The sequence below is a fragment of the Dendronephthya gigantea genome, unplaced genomic scaffold (genome assembly GCF_004324835.1).
Source record: "Dendronephthya gigantea isolate DGI-Jeju-01 unplaced genomic scaffold, DenGig_1.0 000009F, whole genome shotgun sequence".
Classification (NCBI taxonomy): Eukaryota; Metazoa; Cnidaria; class Anthozoa; order Malacalcyonacea; family Nephtheidae; genus Dendronephthya; species Dendronephthya gigantea.
The window spans coordinates 1,817,550-1,835,497 of NW_021163019.1; the positions used below are offsets into that span (position 1 = coordinate 1,817,550).

General features: G+C 39.0%; 1 protein-coding gene across 8 annotated transcripts in view; it reads left to right on the plus strand.

The window, feature by feature from the left end:
* The window catches only part of LOC114517560 (triple functional domain protein-like), a 58,365-nt gene that overhangs the window by 12,697 nt on the left and 27,720 nt on the right, over positions 1-17,948 (plus strand). For all 8 annotated transcript variants that reach the window (XM_028537333.1, XM_028537336.1, XM_028537334.1 and 5 more), the window contains 6 exons: positions 1,974-2,096; positions 2,406-2,597; positions 3,769-4,104; positions 5,813-6,172; positions 8,939-9,058; positions 9,243-9,434. In XM_028537333.1, the coding sequence (XP_028393134.1) occupies positions 1,974-2,096; positions 2,406-2,597; positions 3,769-4,104; positions 5,813-6,172; positions 8,939-9,058; positions 9,243-9,434 (1,323 nt within the window). The remainder of the gene's footprint in view (positions 1-1,973; positions 2,097-2,405; positions 2,598-3,768; positions 4,105-5,812; positions 6,173-8,938; positions 9,059-9,242; positions 9,435-17,948) is intronic.

A 17,948-nucleotide genomic window follows, 5' to 3' on the forward strand; every position in this document is an offset into this window, starting at 1 on the left:
TCTGACATAATGTATTCTGACATTTGGCTCTGTTATGATTAATGAAACATAATTCTTCAGTGTGCATGCAATCCGTCTGACTTGTCAGACATGGAACATGAACGGACTTGAGGTTCCTGTGTATATACACCTAGTCAACGTTTCTTCAAAGTAAATGTTCTTCAACTGATGTTTCCCTCTCTCTTCATTTTCCAATCTGCCGTTGTGGCGCAAACAGACGATGGCCGGCATATAACCGGATTAAATAGATTAGTGTTTCGAGAAATCATACTCTTAAAATAAAGCAATTTTTGGCAAGTTTCCATTGAAAATGTGTCAAAAACATCGGTTCATTGTGCTCTGTCTATTTGCTAGAAGGTTTCGAACAAGCTTAAGACAGTTGCAAACTCACATCGGGGATAATTCACACGTAATTAAACATTGATTTCTTGCGTTAATGTGTTTTGTTTTCATTATAAAGTCATACCAACGCTGAGAAACAATGAATCACTCGAGAACAATTTAAACAACGAAAATAGAGAATTGTTTTACCCAGCAAGAGATGTTTTATAAAAAGTACAATTTTTCCAGCTTCCAATTAACGCATTCGTGTGAAGATCTGAAGTAGCATTGTTTATAGATGTTGTATTTTTCTCCTGGCATTCACTGAAGAGTTTATCTCCTGTTTGGCAGCGTTTGAATGCAAGTAACAACAATGAGTTAAGCGTCTGTTCACACTCTTTACGAATGCCATTTTGGTTACATCAAATCCATTTCGAAGCGGTCAGTTTACATGTAACGATCATTACCGCCTTTTATGATAAACATGGACATAGTCTCCCAATTCTGATAATAATTAAACATCTTATATTCATACTTGACCTGGACGAGTTTTATTAATGGGGGTAGGGTGGGTTGGGTAGTAATTTTAACTGCATCCACGGTAACCGTGCATTAATACGTCACATGATATGTAGCCAGCCGCTAACTGGATTTACAACATATTTAAATTGTTACTGACTGAGTCTGACTCGGCACAAACACGCTGTCGTCAGATCTTCACCAGTTGCGCGGCGTTCCAAATCCATAACGACCAGAAAAATGCTAGGAATTGTGAAGGGAAAACAAAAGTTATGTTTCATGCTTTAAAATCCTTTCCACGCAGGTCTTGTATATTTTGCAAAATTAACAACGAGAGCCTTCAGTTTTATTTGGTTTCTTCATTTTCCCCAGAACTAGATTGAAATCCCGAGCATGCATCGCAGCCATTTTCAGCCGAATCTGCAAAAAACACGTTTCGTTTCAGAAATGAATCGGAAATATTAAAACCGTTTTCATTTACACGTCCAATTGAGATTTTGAAAGAAACTCACTTTAGGAATAATTTATTTATGAGAGTCCACAAACCAGATGCATATTAAAACTCTTTTGAATGCTTTTAATCCATTTCATTTGTACACATGCCTCCTCCGAATGTTTTAGTCTGTTTGCGAAACTGTGGTTGCGGTAAGAAGTTTTCAGAGGGAATTTAAGAGCGGCGTAGTGTGGAAAACACATGGCTTGCACGTCGTATTTGATTAGTTCCAAGTGTCATATATGGAATACAATCATTTCGTAAAAGTTACATCTTTTGTGGTAATTTTGTCTGACTGATAACGCGATTACCTCCTGCGGATAAGATGCAAAATGTTTAGTTTGTGGATGACATTGCGACGTTGCTTCTTGCTGACTCACACTGGGAATACCACGATGACGGGTTGAAAGCTATTGTCCACATATCCGTGCAAGTTTAGATCGGAATTTTATCTTTATCTGTTTGACAGAACTGGAATTATTCAATACAAATATTTTTTTAAGTGAATTATGCAAACAACTCGAAAAGAAAAATGAATCGAAAAGGTCGAACTTGTTCCTGCACACGGCGCACGCGGTGCGTTCCTATTTTTAGAAATATGAAGAAATTTTAAAGAAGTTTCATTTCATTCATTTGTTAGGTAATCAAATGGATTGATGAGCACGGAGAACCATTCCTTGATAAACATACGGATGTTGGAATGACATCAGAGAAAGCCGAAGCTCTGCTGAAACGTCACGAAGAGTTTGAGGCAATTGCAAAGGTGAGTGTTTTCAAAAACACAACTGGTTGAGTTTGAACGAATTTGAACGAATTTGCTTCACTAGTTTGAGGTGAAATTACAATCTAACTGGCGTCGGTTGCATTGTGTGAAAGCCGGATAGCGCTATCCACCGGATAGTGATTTTTTTAACCGTCCGTAAAATGCTTGAAAAGCAATATCATTGGAACTAACAATTAGGCCGAGAGATTTGAGAGGATCCTCGATTTAGGAATACCATTATTTAAAGTTGAACGGAACGCATGCAGTCAGGCAGGCACGTGGAGTCTAAAACGAGTTCATTCTCTTCAGAACACTTACACAAACGCAAATCAAATCAAAGAAGCGATCAAGCAATTGCAAGACTCGGGTGAATGTCGTCCTGACGAAGTACGAAAGAGAACTCAATATTTTGATCGACGTGTTCAGAACTTTGTGCGTCGTGTTGAGGAGAGGAAAGAAATACTTGAGCAAGCTGTATCATTTTATTCCAGCACTAAAACGGTAAGCCTTTCATGATCAAGTGAGATTAAATACATAGGATTATCACGATGCGCCTGTCACCCTGATGTAGCCGTGGTGATTGTAGACCGTAGTTTGGGTGTTCACGTAATCACGGGGCGTCTATGATAGCCATTTAAGATTTTAAAATCCGTTGAAGTTTGCTTGTCAAGTATCAAGTATTCAACAAGTGAATCGAAGAGATGATGTCATACAACTTTTGTTTCATTATGCAAAAAACGTATCGCCATTTCCTGCAAAGCTTTGTTTCAAACATGGACAAGAGAGCAGAATAAAAATCGGATATTTTATCGAGCCTGATGCTGTGAGGGGTTTTACCGGAAAAAATTGACGGTCACATGATTCGTATTTGAACGGCAAGGCGTTGTCGGTTGAATCTGGTCTCGTATTGCGTTCTTATGCTCTGGTGTGGGAAGAAATGTTCACGCCAAAAATATCGATTTTTTTAGTATATTGCGTTTGGCGGTTGATCCGTTCGAGCAAAGAGAATATATTAAACCCATTCGCGGTGATTCAGATGCCGAACAGTCCCATAATTAAACGTGTTGCTTACAGACGCGAAGGCGCCTTCGCTCCCTTGTACCAAGCGACAACAACGGAAAAAAATTACATCCGATGACTGAAGTGATGATTCCTTACTGGACCTCGCTAGGAAGAACAGTTTAAAACTTATAGAGCTTTGAGCTTTCCAGTATAAATAAAATTAGTTTAGTTTAGGTTTTCTCCTGTAGTAACACTGGATCAATAAGAGATGATCCTTACTGGACCTCTGGGAAGAACAGTTTAGAACTGATAGAGCTATCCAGTGTAAATAAAGTTAGTTTAGTTTAGGTTTTCTCCTGTAGTAACACTGGATCAATAAGAGATGATCCTTACTGGACCTCTGGGAAGAACAGTTTAGAACTGATAGAGCTATCCAGTGTAAATAAAGTTAGTTTAGTTTAGGTTTCCTTCTGTAGTAACACTGGATCAATAAGGGATATTCTTACTGGACCTGAAAGATTTAGAACCGTTTAAGCCAATATTAATAAAACATTTTCAGACATTTGGTTTTATGAAAGTCATCCCATCACGTTCAGGTGACAAAATAATATTTCCGCGGGAAAACACGATTGATTACTTAGGATTGATACATCCAAACTCTCCGTTTCAGATTCACGAAAATGTCGACCGAGTGAAAGCCCAGCTGGAGATCGAAGAACTGTCGGACGATCCCGATGATATAGCGAAGGTGCTTCTGAAATTACGTCATGAATGCGAACGAGCTTTAGAAAACATTAACCAAAGTATCAACGATGGCAGGCTCATTGTTGAGCACGTGACCCGGGGAACGCAGGACGTCAAAACGTCCGGGTCATGTGACCATTTGGAAGAATTGATCTCAGAGCTCGAAGCGAAGAAAAACGTTCTTGAAATGGCGTGGATGAGAAGACGAGAACAGATGGAGCTATGGCAGCAGCTGTGGGAGTTTGAACGAGATGGAGAGCAGGTGAGGGGATTTGATATTTCGTGTTTACCTTCCATAGAGAATTTAACAGGTAACCGTCTCAGCTCCAAGCTTAGCTCTTCCAGAACTTTACACAGCCACTTTAACTGTACATGGCGACCAGGCGTACGTCATATTGTGTTGTTGTAATGGAAGGCGCTCAGTTAAGCATCTGACACGGTTACATTTGAAATACGTGCTCTGTCTCGAGTTCAGCTTGAAGTTATGCGACGGGTTGTGTTGTGAAGAAAACTCTTCCCCCTCGTGTTTGTACCGAATAATGCGCTGTCATCCAGCGTATGTTCATACGAGCGAGAATAGATCATAATCTGATGTTGAGGAGGAGCATTTTGGACGTGGGAAAGTAGAGTTGAGATGAATAGTTGTATAATTTGGGAGGAAGTGTCTTCCGATATTACACCGGGTAAAACGAAACAAGATAGTTAATGCATACAAAATACTTTCGTTTGTGACGGCTCAAAGTGACAACCGTCACATTTTGCATTTCAGAGCATTTTTATAGCCTCGTTTCCCGGGCGAGCAAGACGAGAAGTTCTATCTCTTCTTCCCGCCAAACTATTGAGACTAACTCGTGAGAAATTATCTGTTTTTTTTCAACACGTCCACACGTCAAAGTCGTAGATTTAACTAATCACTCACTGCTCTCAGCCACACTTTTGTAACACACAGCAGTCAATTCAAATTTCCGACAAGAAAGACAATTCGTATCGGGTTATTCAACCTACGAATCTTGTATAACCATACGGGATTATACCCCCTCCCGAACACGATAACAAATCTCCTTTATGCATGAGTCGGAAGTCTGACGCGCGCGTGTAAACAGTGAAAACTTCCGTATGTTGATGAAGAACAAAACCTGGATGGAGATGTGGATTCGTAAACTCTAATATAAATTCCAACTTTTCCCGTACGCACATTCAGCATTGTCTTACGCCTGTCAGAATGAAAAAGGAAAAAAAAAAGAGAGATAAAACACTTACATTTACATGCTACAACACGAATATATAATTTATCGTAGCAATATTCGAATAAGTGTCAAGAGAAGGTCAATATTAAAATGTTGGTATAAAACGTGTTTGTATCCCCTTGACGAGTCATGTGAAGACGATTATCATTCATAGGCTTTCATTTATTGAAGAATATTTGCACTAGTCACATTCGCACTGGTTGCATCTTTGAGATATCTTTTTCAACCTTTCAGGTAGTTCAGACACAAACAACGACAGCTTATTGTAGAAATATACTACCTACACTATAGACCACCACGTTTGAGATATCTTTCATGGGTATAGTTCAGACACAAACCACGACAGCTTATTGTAGAATACTACCTACAGTATAGACCAACACGTCTAAGATATCTTACACAAACCAGCTAGTGCATTCTATTGTAGAATATTATTACCAATACTGGACCACTACGTTTGATATATCTTACACAAACCAGGATATTCCATTGTAGAATATTAGTAGCAATACTGGACCACCACGTTCGAGATACCCTTCTGGTGGTTCATTAAACAAACCTCTTGGATGTACCGCGGTTATAGGTCTATTTATTGCGCTAATTCCGAGCGGGCGACCAAAGAAATTTTCTGTTCACGAACCTAGCTCAGGAATCCACAATTCTCAAGCCTAGTCTTATACCGTGTCGCCTCCTTCATTCTTTCCTTCCTCCTTTTGACATTAGGTGAAGAATCACTTGGAAAGCTGTGAAGCGGATCTCGAGAAGGGAGGCTTAGCCGACGATCTGAACGGCGCGAAGCAAATGCTTGAATCATTCCAGGAACAATTGAAAGCTATCGATACGCTCTCGCTGAGAACTTTCTGCAAAGGCGAGGAACTCATAGACCTTTTAAGGCATTCTGACGTTGAGTTACGGGTTCGTAATCCCAACACGCCGGAGACGATAGACGCTCACCATCACATACAAAACTTACTCGAATTTCTACATCACCAACGAAGCTCGTTTTTGGAATTTGCCGAGGCAAGAAAAAGAAAACTGGAACACAGACTTGGATTGAAGAGGTTGGAGGCCGACACGAAACAGGTATGTACATGTTAACACATTTTATCCAATGCGTTTAAGCTCGCTGGTCGAATATAGGATTACGTAAATCAGCGGTGTTTGTATATTATAGAGCGGGTGTTTGTCTTTTAATCATATTTATCCTAGAGGTATATAAGTTAATCTTTGCCAGTTGTTCGGTGGTGCCACTAAAACTGTCGCCACGCACAGAAATCTGTCACTACACCAATCTTCTGTATTGGTTTACTGTTTTTCAGTTCAGAGGTCCCGCGATTAATATATGTCGCGTGTGTTTGATAAAGTATATAGGCTTACAGTCATGCTACATATACGTTATAAAAGGCGAATGGATGTTACTATGGATTTAAAGGAGACACATTTGATAGATAGTGGCAATGGTTATATATTTAGTTACTTGCTTGCTCCAAATTACCCTAAACTAAAGTATAAACAGGGTATAAGAAATTTTAATTACCGTTAATTGTAATTGTCTAATTTGATGATAGCTTTTTCGCCACATTTCCCGGTTTAACGTTACACAAACTATTTGGGCTTGTAAACAAAAGCACGATCACACAAAACGTATCCGTACAGTCGCGCCAAGACTTGAAACAGCGTATTTCTGACGGAAAATCTCGCGACACTTTCTAGGGCTCCGTAGTATTACTATACAATGAATCCTCACTCATTAATTCTTAAGCCATTCATCTCGTCTGAATTGAGATCTTATATAGTAGACAGTACGAATGTTCAATTGAATATGGTGTCTGTACGAGTGCTCTGCACGAAGGTTAGATCACCGTTGCCTCTTAATCATTCTCCCTTAGTCGTGTGTAAGAAATGTTGCATGAATACGTCTAGTTTGACTATGCCAAATACCGAAGACACTTGTGAATGCATTCAATTAAACAGTAGCAACACTGAACGTGGAGACCTGAATTTTGAAATTCTCCGCGAACAATTAAAGTTGCTGTATCCAATGTAAATACTGTCGTATAACTATCCAGTATATGAATGGAATTTCATGTCTTAATCCTTCATGTTTGTTTTTTTGTTACAGTTTACCAATGAATAATTTCATGAAAATTGTTTGTGGTTGTACTAAAGCTGAGCTAAAATTTATCCTAGGAGCAGATAAAGTGTTGTCCGGACTATTGAATCCATTCCTGCGTCCTTATGTTCATGAGTTGGCTGTATCACAAGCATATGTTAGGTTTTATGAAATTCCTGATAGGTTATTTAAACATGACCTTGTTTAAACTGTCTGCACGCCACACGAACGCCAAACCCGGCTCGTTTTATCTCCAGATAATTGAAATTATGAAATAGTTTCAACCCCATAGGAAATCTATCTGGGAACAAGTATAATTGCAGTGAAAAAATTGCGGTTAAAATTCTTGTCGCATGTGACTTATATGTTCAAGCTACCGTCATGATCCATGATGACAAATTGTTTTGACAATATGTTTTGATAAACAATATACTTAACAGTAATTCATCGAAAATGTCGTGTTGTTTACCATTCCTCGTGTACGTTTTAGCACGATTTTTTTAATATATATTTTTACTTGTAACCTCCATCACGGTTATATATATTAACCGTGCATGCATGTATCACATGTTTTGCCGTTTAAAACATTCTCGCGTTGAATTTTGGTCGAAACATGATCCATTTCATTCAAGCGATAAATGATCCTTGTAGTGGAAATCCAGACTTGACGTATTTTCCGTAAATGCTTCCGACTAAACCTTAAAATGGTCCAAAGAACATTTTTATGAAGAAAATCTACGGGCGGATGAAACTCTTGATATTCCTTTTGCATTTCAAAATCAACAGGGCTCCTCGGAATAAGTAAGATTATCATTTTCATAAAGAAAGCAATATCGCTTTTAAGCTCTTCAACTGCCGCGTGCTTGAAATTCTGTGTTTTCTTATTTACAAGTGCGACTATTCTGCACCGTTGTGTGGGGATACGCCAATTCCAAAGCTCTCAATTTTTCTTTCGACTTACCAATAACCAAATTATCAATACTCTTCCGAATTAAAATGTTGCGATCGTTTTGGTTTTGCATTTTCAACACACAAAACTTTGTTTTGATTTCATGGTGCGAGCATTTCTGTAGCCTACCCTACTGGCTACCTCCAATAATGGTATTGTGTGGTATTTTGCCTATTATTACCCGTGTTTACATTTCAAACCTGAGCAAGCGTTGACCGATGCCTTTGAACTGGACTTTTTCTGTGTAAACGCGTTCTGACGAGGCGTTGCCAAGGTAATCATAGACACTAGAAAGTATAGATTTCCTTGTCAAAGCCTATCGAACTGCAAAAGTCGAGTTCAAAGCAAAGGCAGTCCTATGCCCGTAGTTTAAAAACACCTTTTTTCTTTGGCTATTGTTTAATCTTCTGTTAGGCAATGTTTGTTCTCTTTTGGACTGTTTACTTACCAAGCAAAACTTGTGACAGACAAGGGTTCCTTTTATAGTATAGTTCAGATGCTGTGAAATAGTTTCGACATAGTTTGATCATATGAAATTCATTGTATTACCGAGTTATTGAGAACTTTCCTTGTGGATTTCTGGGAGATTTACTGGCCGGTAAATACTAGTATCTTTAACTTTAGGCACAAAGTTATGATGAAAATAATTTGGATTATTTTCTTGCACACATAACTTCCTGCTGACCGTGCACCATCTGTCGAAGGATAATTTTTGTTTGATCTATTGCTTGGTAATACGTTTTAGACTTAACTAAATAGGCTTATATATGTGTTTGTATTTTGCTAGGCCATTGGATGTATTAGGAATGGCGAAAATATGTTGCTATCAAATATTATCCCTGGATTCTCTTTTGCCGAAGCCAAGGACAGCCTCACGGAATACGAACAGTTTAAAAAGGCTATGGAGGTAACTTATTTTATTACATATTTCGTTTAAAGTCCCACCTAACTGATTTATACCGAGTTCTCTTGTGATATTAATCTTTATGTACAGTGTTGATAGGCATTATGGATATTAAGGACTCGACGTGAGCTCAGTCTGTTTGTGTTTCCTTCGCGAAAACCATCTGAACACGATTATTTCTTTTTAGAAAACGAGGCAACGCGTGGCTTCTATACAAAGTCGTGCAGACGAGTTAGTCAAACAAAATCATGCTACACCTGACCAAGTCAAAAAATGCTCAGATCTTGTGTTTACAAGATGGCAACAGTTGATGAAGAAAGCCAACGAAAAGCACCAAATTGTTATGGCGTCGTTCAACTTCTTCCAAACATCAGAGCAGGTATGCAGTTGTACTTTTTACCTAGTGTTTTCTTTGTGTTCCCTCGGTAAGATTGGGCAGAATATCGGAAACATTGGAAGGAAAGTTTGAAATTTTGAGCAATAGCTCTCACGTCATCGTATTGACTTTTAGACGTCGGAGAAACGGCCTCCGTAAGCAGTTTCCTGTTCGAGTTCTTCATGATAACACACGATTTCAAACACTTTTGTCCACGCGCACATCTCCGCTGTCGTGTGTACCACGCGTGTGTGTTCACGCAATTTAGAGTGACCTCCTAATGACGTCACGGGTTAACGTATTACGCAATCCTAGTTGGCAAATCGTTCTCTCGAAATTTTTCTTTCAATCCCTTCAGAACTTTGATCAAAACATCAACACTCTTTTCTTACTTCAGGCTTGTGGTTGCTCGGTTTTTTAAAAATTTTTTCCATCGGCTGAACGACGAAAAATTCTGAAATGGTTCTTCTTGTTGTCTCCTTACAAAAAAGAATGTTAATTGAAAAATTAGGATAAATACTTGTTTATGGTTTCCCTTATAAGTGCAGTATCCTAATGTCAGTCAGGCTTCTTTATTTCTTTTGTATTTATTTCTCGTGGTTTTCCTGGGATTCAAAGGTTGTATCAAACGACTGCTCGTCTCAAAGGTTCCTTGTGCCTTTGTGGTTTCTTCTAATTTCCTGTCTCCGGGCAAAGTTTCATCATCATTAGCTAAATAAAGAACGAGAACCCCCTAGCGGCTATAAACGAACGGCTGCCAATATAATCTCGATCGAATCTCAAGAGTGTTCATTTCCCTGTCCCCCTACGCCTTGTCATTCACGCTGGGATTTTCCCTCGAAATTAAGGTTTGTAAGCGACTGGCTTTGAATCTATCTCATCCACGTGCTGTGAACCTTTCGAGTTGGAAAATGAATTCACATTTCTCCCAGATGGATTAACGCAGTTAAATCGATTTAAAATCGCTTTGTCTGGACGTCTGTGTTGATCAAAATAATCTCTTCTCCTGTACAGCAGTAATTTAATCCGGTCTTTCCCGCCTTTGGTTTGTGGTTTTCATTGATTACGGTTGTTCACAACCCATCCTAGTGATGAGCGAATACACGCTTGTTATTTTTGATAATAATATCATGCTTCGCCGCCAGGTGAAAGCCAAAAATCAACATGACACCTTTCTGAGCAAAATACAAGCTGTATTTGAATTGTAAACATTGGAACAACTTCGGGGCCAAAATTATTGCCAGGGTTTTCAGGGACAGGTGTAGTCGAATCATCGTAATCTGAAGAATAGTATAAAAAACATTCAATTTCTTGCGCTAAAAGCCGATGTATTTTTATTGTCAAGTATCCTGTATAGGATAATACGTTCCCATTTTCTGCCTACCAATTTCCTTAATTGCCTCGAATTTTCCTGTTTAGTTTTTAACAATAAATTGGCTACGAGATGGCCTTGATGGATTTGAATTTTTAATTTCCGCGTAGGTTGTTTTTCACAAATTTGTGGCAATGCCGATGCGGCCGTGTTGCGCCAAGGATTAGTTTTTTTTAAAGAAAAATGATGTTCGAAGATTAACGGCCCACATTCAAACTGTTTTTGTTTTTTCTCGTTCGTTGAGGATGACAAAGGAGGATTTTCGGCAGGTCTTTGATTTTGAACCCGCTGTGCGGTTTAGTATATACCTACCCTAGGGAAAAGTTATCTTGGTAATTGGACAATTATGTCATCGATTGTTTAAAGTCGATGAGCATTCTATTATTTCATTTCAAGTTTCGTTGGAACGACCAAACGAGTTGGCTGGGTGAGCACCTAAACAAACTCTGCTGAATTCAGGCAAATCTCAATAGAACTAAGACTAAACTAAGACTTAATTAATCGGCTTGGAAATAATCCATCCACGTGAGCAGGTGTAACCCACGTAGCTCGCATTCCTTGTGCCTGTGCGTATTGTACACGAGTGGTCGAGGCAATAATCTTCGTGCGAAAGCATCGCTCTCGTTTCAATTCAACGTCTGTGTCCTTCACTTCAAGGCTTCTTCAGCTGTTTCCATGCTTTTTAAGCCCTTTCACCCATCGCATGTATTTTGAAACGTATTATCAACATCTGACACGTAAGGTCACGTAATTATTGGTCTAATTGATGATTTAAAGTCAAAAGAACACCCTTTATCGCCAGCAAATTTTCATATAGCACGCCATTAAAGCCATGCATTTGTCGTAAATTGGCAGTTATCAAATAGTTTACATCGTTTTAGCATTCCATTGCATCGTTTTATATTAGAGTCACCTGTAACCATTGCGTGGCCTATTCAAATATATTGGCCTTGTTTTGACCTACAAAAGGCGTAGAAGTTTGACAATATCAGGTGACAAAGATTGTCACCTCAATGCTATCCCCAACTTCAAAAAACTTCACAAACAACCCTTGCGACGTATCGCATTATACCAATGACCCCAATGTTTATAATCTGTTTGTGCTGGAAACAATTTTTGAGCTGGATTAAAGCGCTTTGTATCCTGTGGCCTTAATCCCTACAATGCGTATAAAGTTTAGGTGGGTGATACCTGCATGTGTTGACGCGCCCGTTATCTGTTATGTGTTAGAGGAGACGTGATTCAAATTGAAACACTTCAGTCTATGTGTCATACTTTTTTGAGGCAAGAAATCATCTTTCGTATTTTCGGCGAAGATTTCATTTCTCTGGAATCTGCTGTTGTGTGGGCGATATACATACATACGTTCCTAAGTCCTAGGCATTGTTAAATGTGACAATAAAGTTGAAACTGAATGTTGGGAGTGTTGGATGTTGCAATTACGTTAATGGTGAATGTGTATTTAAGCCCAACCGGGTATACTCTTCACAGCATCGACGTCATAACCAATAATTGACCGGGTTTTGTTTTCACGGATATTATGATGCACTCCGGTGTCGCGTAACCGCTCATCTGTGTCTGACTGTAAACTTCGCTCCATGAACTCGGGGAAATTCTAAAACGTCCTTCGTGTTTGCCAACAAACCGTTCGCTACAGTGTTTTATAAAGATGGCAACTTCACGGGTATTGTTCGTGAATCACGATACAATATCCTGACGCAAGACACTGGAATCTTAACTTGTACATTCTTCAAAGCCTGGTAGTTACAAATCGACATGGAAGCCATCTTAACTGGTCACCTGAACGAAAGGCTATGGGATTATGTTTCGGATTTCTTATTCGACGAGGTATTCTCAATCTATACTTATTTTATACGTGCTGACCTACACTGACGTTCCATACGCCGTATACCCTTTTCAGATACTTTCTCTCGACCTTGTGCTTTTAAATTAGCTTATCTTTTGCTAGATTGAAATGATTGTCCAATGAATTATTGTCGTGTTGAATCATGAATGTCTCTCCTCTCTTTTTCTTCTCTCGTTCATACGAACTGTGGTGTTTGAAATCAATTTCATTACGAACTGCTCGTTGTGTGGGTCGTGTTTGGTTTGGTAGTCAGTGTATACCTTAGAGTATCAACGTTAATAGATTAGGAATTCTAATGACGGTCATATTTGGGATTTCGTAATTGATGTTTTGGCTAATGATTTCGTCGAATTGACCTGTAGTCGCGACTAGAGATTTCAACAAATGTACGTTATCACCGAACGCATATTTCTCATGAGTGCATGCAGTAAGTCACTGTATTTCTAAGACCTAATCCTACTATATGCATGTTGAATGTTTACAGCTGAGCGTATCGATTTCATAGTTTATCTATAGCCTTGGGGTTAGTATTGAGTAAGCGTGATTGTTGACCTTCACGAATAGTCTCGTCTTTCAATACTGAACACTTCCCAGCGCTGTAGGAAAGAACACAATCCCATAAAGAATAACTTTCGCTTATGACTGCGACACTGATTAGCAAACTTGTTCTCGAAGATTCTCTAAACTGACAAGCAGTTCCAAGTGTACCCCTTGAGGAAATATATTGCCTATTGTAGCTCGAATTCTGGCCTTTGCGATTAGATTTAATCTATTTCCTGAAGGATTTCAGCAATTGTACAATGACGTTCTCCTAAAGTTGATTTTAAGAAGTGTTATGAAGTGTAGAAACTGCGTTTTCGCCACGGGTGGGCGGGTTTATATCGCCAGAAACAGTGGGACTGTGGGAAACTCGTGTTTTGAAGACCAGTTGTGATAAATTTTCCTTTGAAATTTACTGTAGCGTGTCCATAACTATCACGGTGTTTTTGCTAGTAAACTGCACGTGGAACTAAGGAACTTTAATTGTATCGTTCTTCTTGTGTGTGTTGTTCAAAACTATATCTCTACGATATCAAATTACGGCGCCTTTCGTATATAGGAGAGATTTGAGAGCTATCAGACTGAGACTAGCTTATAATATTGTGTTTCGTATTTGATCTGTAAGAGCTGTTCTTTATGACCTGTGATTAAACACTGCCTTATCTACTTAAGTGGCGACCAGAAGATTGGAATGCTGTGTTCGTTGTCAATCCTAAAAGAGAGTTTATTGAAGAAAAAACTGTACGAAACCGATATTCAGATGGTCCAATCTTAGGAACCGAACATTCATAGTCCATCTTTTTCTTAAAATAGCCATTCAAGATTGATATTGTTGCACACACTCCTCTTTATATTTCGTCGATAGCTGACACTGTCAGCTTGAAGAGCAGGGACTTAACCGCGCGTACGCTGGTGGGAAGAGCATGCAGTGCAGATCATGCTCCTAAAATAGAAGTGTATTTTGTACATTCCCTTCATGTAATCTTGGCAATTTTGTTTGCTATCGGGATTAACGTCGTTTAATTTGACCGCAGAAATACCTAGAGAATTCCCGGTCTTTAAGATTGAATTTAAACTCATATGTATATAGCAAGACTTCTTTGTGAACGCTTTCCTTGGTTACGGCATAGTTATTGTAGTGGGAGGGTTTGGAAGACCGGGTCACGTGACTAAAAAACTTATTGTCTTTAATCACGTGGGAACCAAGGTGCATCGAACAGAGTTGTTTTCATCGTAAAATCATATAGATTAAAGGAAGCGCGACACAAAAACATTGTATTTTGGCGTCTTTTTCGCGATGCCAGGAGCGAATTGCTCCATATTTGGTTGCGCGACAAGTCGAAAGCACGTCGGGGTAGGAATTTTTAAAATCCCTTCGGAAACAGATGAGTTATCGAAGAAAACTCGCGAAGCTTGGATAAGTGTTATCACCAAGGACCGTGTTGTAGACGAAGGTTTGCGTCGACAAATCAATAGCGGAAACCTGTATGTGTGTGAGAAGCATTTTAGGAAAGAAGAATATGAGACTTGTAAGTATATTCTTATTTTTGATTTGATAATATTATTCCTAAATTTACATATCGGTGCGGTTTTTAAGCCCTTAAGATCACGACCCTTCAGAGTCGAAAACAATAGTCCCCTGTATGCATATAATTAGTTGTTTGGCACAAGTTTGCGTCAGAAAATCCCAGTGGATAATGTACTATGTGTAAACCAAAAACTCAAGATAGGAGTTGTTAAAAAAAGACAAATTTAAGGTGATATTTCGCCTACTGTATTTCAATTGTCAAACGTTTTTAGGGGTTGTATTTCCATATGAAATTTCATAGTAAATAATTTGTCCTTACGACGATGTCTATATGCAGTTACTGTGATAGGTAGTTCATTTGTTGATTATAGTCACTCATGCTGTAAAGTTTGCAATAGATATCTTCTAAAAGTATGATTCCTCTGATCTTTAAAGATTATCAGTAATTTTTGCAATGTCTATCGTGTTTCATATTGAAACTCGTAAAAGCTATGCTAGGGTGATTATATATATTTAACAGTAGGTCTTTTTCTTTTTCAGTTTCTACTCGTAAGATATTAGCTCGTGGAGCAATTCCATCCTTAAACTTGCCAGTGAAGAGTATACCACCTCCACCTCCTGCTACACCAAGGCGTGATCTAGTGCGACAGCAAATTGATGATCCTGTCCTAGTGGTTTATCGAAACTTTAAACACTTTCAACAAAAGATATTACCATTGAAGATGAACAGATGGTGCAAAAAAGGGGAAGAGGACAGTATAGTTTTTGAGTTTTTCCAGCCACCTTATACCCTACCAAAGCTTTCCTTGTCAGTTGTTTCTGAACTCACCTTTTCTGTTGCTGTGTACAACTGGTTTTTACCAGATGACCATTATATTTATGTTAGTCACAAAAGATCTTTAAAGCATACATCCATCTCTACCCTAATGGCCACTTTGGAAAGTGCTCAAGTTTGTCAAGGTCTAAGTAAAGAGAAACACATTGTCTCTTTATGTGAAGATCCCAGTCCGACTTGTGGTGCCAGCAGTGTCATGAGACATACAATCCCAATTGAGCGAAAGTGCTATGAAGAAGATGGTCCACCATTTCAGGCTCATGTGTTTATCAGGTCAGAGCATTGTGAGTTGCTTTGCAGCAACGTCTCCTGTTCTGATTGTATCAAAAAGGAAAAATCCCTTACAAAAATGAAAGAGAGTGCTGTCAAGAAAGGAACAGAGCCTCTGAAAAGTAATGCACCCCTGTCTGGCTCAAGTAAGGAGAGGTTAATTGCCACTGTTCAACAGCAAAGGCTGGTTTGTAAAGAACTTGAGGGTCGAATTGCTGAACTGGAGAAAGAAATTGAGAGCAACAGCATCCCTATCGACGAAACAATGGAAAAAGATATCTTGGCAATTCTTGCTGACAGAAGTGATGATGTAACCCCCACATGAAAGTTTTCTGGGAGCAGCAAAGGAAACTACTAGCTATGCCAAAATTTGGAAGAAGGTAGTGAAGCATGTTTTTTGCATGACATAGTTTATCTATTCATACTTTTCACACACTGCTGGGAGGTATACTGCACCATGATTGTAGGCCTTAATATTGTTGTTTGAAATAGGAAAAGACATACAACAGAAGGAAAGTTATTGTAGACAGGGTGCTGAAGGCCATTTAAAAAAGATTGAATGAAAAGATATGAAAAAGTAGACTGTATATGGCACCCAATCTTTAATTCAATAACTAGAACTAGAAGTGGCTTTGTATAGTCAACCTGTACAATACTCTTAACAGTTCACCCTAGATTTATTATCCTGGATTGTGTGAGAAAACATTTTTGTGCCTTTGGCCCTTAGACTGGGAAAAATATTACTTATTTTATTTTACATTAGGCAATTAGAGTCTCCTGATGGATTATTATATACAGTCATTAATATGTTTTTATTATTGCCAGGTACCATCCTCATATCATCCGTTTCTGCCTGTCTCTTCATGCCAAGTCTCCAGCAGCATACAAAGAATTGCGAGAGTCTGGTGTTTTGGTACTACCAAGTGAGAGAACTCTCAGGGATTACCGAAATTTCTTCAAGCCAAGGGCTGGTTTTCATCCTGATAATATTGAAAGATTAAAGAATCAAACAAGCCAGTATTTTGACATACAGAGGTATGTTGTCCTTTCATTTGATGAAATGAAAATCCAATCAAAGCTGGTCTTTGATAAACACTCCAATGAACTAATTGGCTTTGTTGATCTTGGAGAAGAGGAACTGAATCTTAGCAGTGGATCGTCTGACCTTGCGACCCATGCCCTGGTATTTTTTGTACGTGGTGCTGCAAGTGTTCTTAAATATGCCCTTGCGTACTTTCTTACTAAAGATGGTCACTTCATATCAGATAATGCCTTTGTTTTGGAAAGCTGTATCTGTACTTGAGCTTACGTGTAATCTCTGGGTTTGTGCCACTGTATCTGATGGAGCATCACCTAATCGCCTCTTCTACCAACTGCATTCCGATTTGGTCGAACCAGGTACAGAAGTGGTAAACTACACACCAAATCTTTTTGCTTCAAGTCGAAAAATCTACTTCTTCTCTGATGCACCACATTTGCTTAAGACTACCAGAAACTGCCTATTTAATTCTGGAAGTGGTAAGCGCACACGCTACATGTGGAACAACAAGAAGTACCTGCTCTGGGAACACATTGCCAAACTATATTACTCGGATCTTGATTCGGGTCTCCACCAGCTACCTAAGTTGACCGTAGATCACATTGCCCTAAAGTCCTATTCAAAGATGAAAGTCAGCATGGCAGTGCAAGTGTTGAGCAATACAGTTGCACAAGCTCTACAGCGCCATTTCTCATCGGGAGAAGCAGAGGAAACCGCCAAACTGTGCAAGATGATGAACGATTTTTTTGACTGCATGAATGTTCGATCCACCACCGAGCACCAGAAGAAGCGCAACGCTTTATTAGCTCCATACAGAAGTATGGATGACGAGAGATTCAATTGGCTGCAAAATGTCTTTCTGGAATACCTAAACAATTGGAAATTGTCGACAGAATTGAGAGAAGGAGCATTCACTGATGATGACAGAGGACGTATGTTCTTGAGTACCCAAACCTTCAGTGGATTAAAGATGTCAATCAAATCAGTTATAGCAACAACCAAGTTCTTGTTGAGTGAGGGGTTTGACTTTGTTTTGACTGAACGTTTTTGTCAAGATGACGTTGAA